General features: G+C 47.6%; 1 protein-coding gene across 1 annotated transcript in view; it reads left to right on the forward strand.

The window, feature by feature from the left end:
• PURB (purine rich element binding protein B) overlaps window positions 1–2697 on the forward strand; it is a 10787-nt gene extending 8090 nt beyond the window's left edge. Inside the window, exon 4 of the mRNA XM_029919251.1 lies at window positions 7–2697. Coding sequence (XP_029775111.1) covers window positions 7–528 — 522 coding nt within the window. The 3' untranslated portion in view covers window positions 529–2697. The remainder of the gene's footprint in view (window positions 1–6) is intronic.
• The last annotated feature ends 2725 nt before the right edge of the window (window positions 2698–5422 follow it).

Genomic DNA, 5422 nt, shown 5'->3' on the forward strand with positions numbered 1-5422 from the left:
CGCAAGTACTACCTGGACTTGAAGGAGAACCAGCGCGGCCGCTTCCTGCGCATCCGCCAGACGGTCAACCGCGGTGGCGGCGGCCCCGGGCCCGGCGGCCTGCAGAGCGGCCAGACCATTGCGCTGCCCGCGCAGGGCCTCATCGAGTTCCGGGACGCGCTGGCCAAGCTCATCGACGACTACGGCGGCGACGACGATGAGCTGGCGGGCTGCGCGGGCGGCGGCGCGGGGGGCCCGGGCGGCGGCCTATACGGCGAGCTCCCGGAGGGGACCTCCATCACCGTGGACTCCAAGCGCTTTTTCTTCGACGTGGGTTGCAACAAGTACGGCGTATTTCTCCGCGTGAGCGAGGTGAAGCCATCCTACCGCAACGCTATCACCGTCCCCTTCAAGGCCTGGGGCAAGTTCGGGGGCGCCTTTTGTCGGTATGCGGACGAGATGAAGGAGATCCAGGAGCGGCAGCGGGACAAGCTGTACGAGCGACGCGGCGGGGACGAGTCCGAGGGCGAGGAGGTGGACGAGGACTGACGCGAAGCGCGCCGCCTCCCCGATGGGCCCCCCCGCCCCACCACCATCCCTTTGGTCTCGAGAGCCCCTTTCCCGATCATCCCCAGGGAGCCAGTCTAGGCGGAGCAAGGGGGGCCCCCGTCGGGAGAACACACAATGAAAAAATAATACAGTTAATTAAGAGAAATAACCACAAAAGAATAGTCGCGGACAATTAAAGAAAAGCAGCAAAGTTGCAAGGAGCTGGCCGCAATCTGCAAAGAGGACAACCTGAGCAAAATCGTTTCGGCTTCTGTTGTTTCCAGCGGAGGTCTCTGAACCCGCCAGGGTAAGCCTGGAGGGGACAGAGCTTTCCGTGCCGGGGGCCGCTGATAACAGCCGAATTGGTGTCACCCCTGGGTGTCCAGGCCTGACCATCTCTCCAGACCTCACTGTCATGGTGTCGATCCCTTCACCTCCACTGAAATCAGCATATTGGATCTGGGTCTTCATGGGGATCTAGAGAAAAGAGAGGCCTTTACTTTTATTCAGATCCTAGAGTACAGGTTTCACGCAAAGCAGTGCGGCTCCACATAATCATGGACGGGGCAAAAGAGCAATTCAAGATGCCACGAGGCAATGTAGGAACCCACTGCATTGTTTTGTCTTCAGTGGTTTTGCGTGGAACCTGGACCTGTGTTCGTGTCTCTTTTTGGAATTGTTTTCCTGGATGCAAATAGAGTCAGGTGTCGATTCTTTAACTAGAATCCGTTACTAAAGAATTTTAAAAGTTGGCAAATTTCTCCGAAGCTAAGAGCAGTCATACTGGGGATTGCTGAGGCAGACACAGGAAGGAATCCAGCTTCAAGCACAAGGAGGACCGAGCATGTGGGCTGCCGCTCACTAAAGTCCTCCCCGGGTCTGCAGACACCAAGGTCTTACCCAGAGATGACTTAGGGGTGAATGAGAGCCAGGTGCCTGTGGCTGTACAGCCCGAGCCGGGAAATTATGGCTACTTCGGCTGTTTGGGCCTCTGGTTGGCTGGATTTTAAACCGTAAAACTTGAAGATAGCTGCAAAAGGAACCGTGAGCTTTAATGGAATATACGTCTTCCCGGGAAAGTTGGGGATGACCAAAACTGAAGTCTTCATCTACCTTCAGTTGAATCTGTGGATTTGCTCAAACACTAAATAAAGATCCTCAGGTCCAGAATTCCAGCATCATCTATTCTTTTAAAGTAGATTTGTAAGAACTTGATCCATTGTTTCAGTACCTCATGATCGAAGTTGGCAAATGACGGATGAGTGATTCGAGCAGTGCTCTTCGGAAGCTGAAATCCATCCGCATGGGGACGAAGAATGTGAAAACGCTATGTCCTGGAAGCATTTTTATACCATCTTGAAATTTCCACAAACTGGCCCTTGGCCAGTGGATCCAGCCGTTTTTTCAAGAATAAAAGTTGGGGTTTTCAAGGATCGCCTCTTCTATATTTTAAATGGATTTTCAGTAGAAATGATTTTTACTAATCAAGTTAATCCCATCCCATCAAAAGGTATTCCTAGAAGTGTCACAGACCTAGGTGACTTTGAATTGAACGGGAGCTAACGTTCTTTCCAAAGTTTTTAGGTCTTCCTTGTGCGACACCTTCTCAGCCAGGAGGCAGGTAACGCCCACCTCCACGATCGTAGTTTGGTTTTTTGTTTTTGTTTAACTGCATGCCTGCCCTTTATTTGAGCTGCCTTTTAATTTATTGCATACCCTTTTTATTATCTTATTTTGGTATTATTCAATCTATACAATCTTTTTGTATTTATTGGGAAATAAGTGATCTACAAAAAAGGTCGTTTTCATGCGTTGTGGCCGAGAGGGAGAGAAAGAACTGTACATAAAATTAGGCTTTTTTAAAAATTAGACTGATTCAGAATACTGTTGATCTTAGATTTTTTTTTTAAGTGGAAGAGCCACAAACAATGGTGCCCTTTTCAGACTATTTCTCTACTCTCATCATCCACAGTAGACTTTTTAAACAGATTTTTTTTAAAGCTTTTCCTTTTTTTTAAAAAAACAAAACAAAAACTTTCTCCGTTGCAAAGAATGTTTCCTAAATTGTATGGGAGCAATAGTATTTTTGATGTTTTAATGACATCCATATACTTGTACTGTATTTTGTAATACAAGGCAGCTGTTTTCAATAATGTCCTGCTGTATTTACCTATGTGTTTTGAGTGTTTATTTCTTTGCTGCGGAGAACAAATCCCTACATAGTTTTGGTGAGGGCGCCGAGAAGCTGGCATTAGGTTTGCAGAAACTGTTTCGATTTCAGACTTCGAGGCAGCATTGGAAAGTAAGGTTGCAGCTCTCCGTGGCTGTGACTTTTTCCTTCTCAAATCATGTACGATTGATTCCTGTGTAGACCGACGTGGCTGCCTGCTTCCGCGGGGGTCCCTGTTGCTCCGCCGCAGTGAACCAGTGCAGTTCTGCAAAGGTGCAGCGTCTCTCCTTTCTTAGGGGTTGGTTTGTCTTGTCTTGTCTTTTCGTTCGGCTGAATTGCGGTCCCGAGCCTTGCCTTTCTACTCTGTAGAAATGACAGGGTCTTCGCAACCCTTCACCAGTGGCTACTAAGCTATAATTAGCTGAATAGAAAGAATGTGGAAGTGGTCTGAGGCATATAGACTGTATGCCAGGAGCACTACCATATATGGGATCAGCTTTGGTTACCAGAGAAATTTTCTTAGTCATTAGACCATGTAACAGTAATATATCATATGTAAATCTTTAGATATCAATTTGAGAATCCTCCAAAAACAGGAGCAAAGAATGCATAAGCTATGTGTTGGAAAAAGTAATTTATATTAAAATTTTGACCTGCCTACATAAGATTAAGTGGTAGACGTCATAGTGGTGGGTTTTTAAGTCTTAGCCGATCTCAGAGGTTAGTTCCTCCTTCGGGGGTGGTGCGGGGCCTCTCCCCTCCCGGCAGGAAGGTAACAGGAGGGCGTGGATTCGCCCTCGTCCGTTCACTGATCTGGGGCAATAGAAAGCTTTGACGTGTGGCAGGGCTAGCAAGGCCGTGTTTTGGAGCTCATCCGTAAACCATGCTCCTAAAAATCTTGGTTGATTCCGGCCACAGCATGGCCTTACAGATTGGGAGACAACTGATATTTCTTTTTATCTTGTGCCTTGTCCTCTCCTACGAACAGTGATTTAGGGCTTGTTTTTTTAACTTTGGCCGACATCCCAGCGAATCACATGTTCCAAATAATCGTGTTTCTGAGAAGCAGGGAACTAAACTGCCCTTTCAGTCGATTGCTGAATTGTTCCTCAAACTACTGCAGTTAGAAACGTGAGAAGTCAAATTTTAGGCACAGAATCAAAAGAGCAAAAGTCTATGATGAGATCCTATGGCTCCCTTCTGGTTTCTATTGTCCCTGCTGTCATTCGAGCAGGGCAGCACAGAGAGGCCCCGTGCTCGCGCCCTGCTCGGGGCAAAATGTCCATAGGCACGGCACCCCAAACCAGACGGAAAACCCAGACACCCTATGTTGCTGTGGGAGGCATGTAGTTGGTATAAGGGACTGTGGCCGCGGTGCACACGCGGCCACCTATCAATTCACTTTCCATAACTGTTTACTGCAAAACGATGGAGAAGCCTCGGGTGCAGGCAACTGGTCACCTCCCGCTGCCTCCATCCCCTCCGTCGTTCTGCGGTAGACGCAGGTCTTTTAAGAGACGCGAGCTTCAGTTTTCTCAAAACAAAACAATTCTCCTGTCTTATCCGAAAATGCAGGGTTGTGGGCAAAAGAGGCTGGTTATAATAATGCCCTCATATTGAGTGGTCTGAAAACGGCTGCACACCGCAGGCACCGTGGTTGCCGAGGACACTTTGTTACACGTGACCTTGACTGGCTCTACTGGAGGGCAGTGACCGACGCAAGGTGTGGCAAGGTGACAGTCCGTTGGCGTCTGCCTTGCTCTCGAGGTGGATGAGCTGAAGGAGAAGCTTGAGTGTGTAAGCCGCCCGCATGGGTGTCCTTCACTGTAAATTTTATTTTCATTTTTCACCCGGTTGACGGTACTTTGTCCAATGCACAACTGATCTCTCAGTAGATATTCATTTGCAAATAGCGTGGCCTTGATCAGTGAGAGGGAAGGAGAGAAGTGACTCTGTGTGGGCAGGTGGCCCCTTTACGCCTGCGGCACGCTTAGTGGCAAATGCGCCTTTCTGACTGGGGAAAGTTCATGGCTTTGACCCTGGAGGTATTAATTCAATTGAGTTGTCTTCTATTTTTAGGAAGTATCAGAATTGCTCTGATAAGTAATAAAGTTGACTGCTTTGGTGTCCAGTCTCAGGTTTTAGAATATATATAGTGGTGTGAAAACCCCACTGTTAATTCTTAAAACAATTTTAATTTAATGCACCCTAAAAGCCCCACGCATGAGGCCTGCTCCGAGAGCAGGGCCTCCCCCCCATTTCGCTCCTTTTCCACTTTGTACTTCACTTGAGAAAGTGTCGAGTGATTTGACATTGTATATTTCCATTGGAACCCCGACATATTTCTCAAAGCTAAAGCACTTTTTGATAATGAGATACATGGGATCTTTGTGTGATGTGGTCACGGTTTCTCAGGCTCTCTTAGATAATCTGCTTATGAATATTGTTCTGTGTAAGAAGAGTGAAAATCTTCGCTAATGTTAGAAAGTTTGTATTCTTGATCCAGAATGCGTTTTGCTAGCTTCCAATGCGCGGGAGAGTAGACGATGCTGCGTTCACAATGTGATAGTTACTTTCCCTTAAGCCTTAAGGTAACTTTTTTTTTCTCCTGTTAACAAGAGCACTGAAGTTCTAGTAAGTGACTGGTGATGGGCTCCCAGGGTTGCTTTCAGAGCGCTGTAAATCAGTCAGCTGTCTTCCAAAACAGTCACCATCCCCCTTGAA

The sequence above is a fragment of the Suricata suricatta genome, chromosome 2, assembly GCF_006229205.1.
Source record: "Suricata suricatta isolate VVHF042 chromosome 2, meerkat_22Aug2017_6uvM2_HiC, whole genome shotgun sequence".
In the NCBI taxonomy this organism is placed as follows: Eukaryota; Metazoa; Chordata; class Mammalia; order Carnivora; family Herpestidae; genus Suricata; species Suricata suricatta.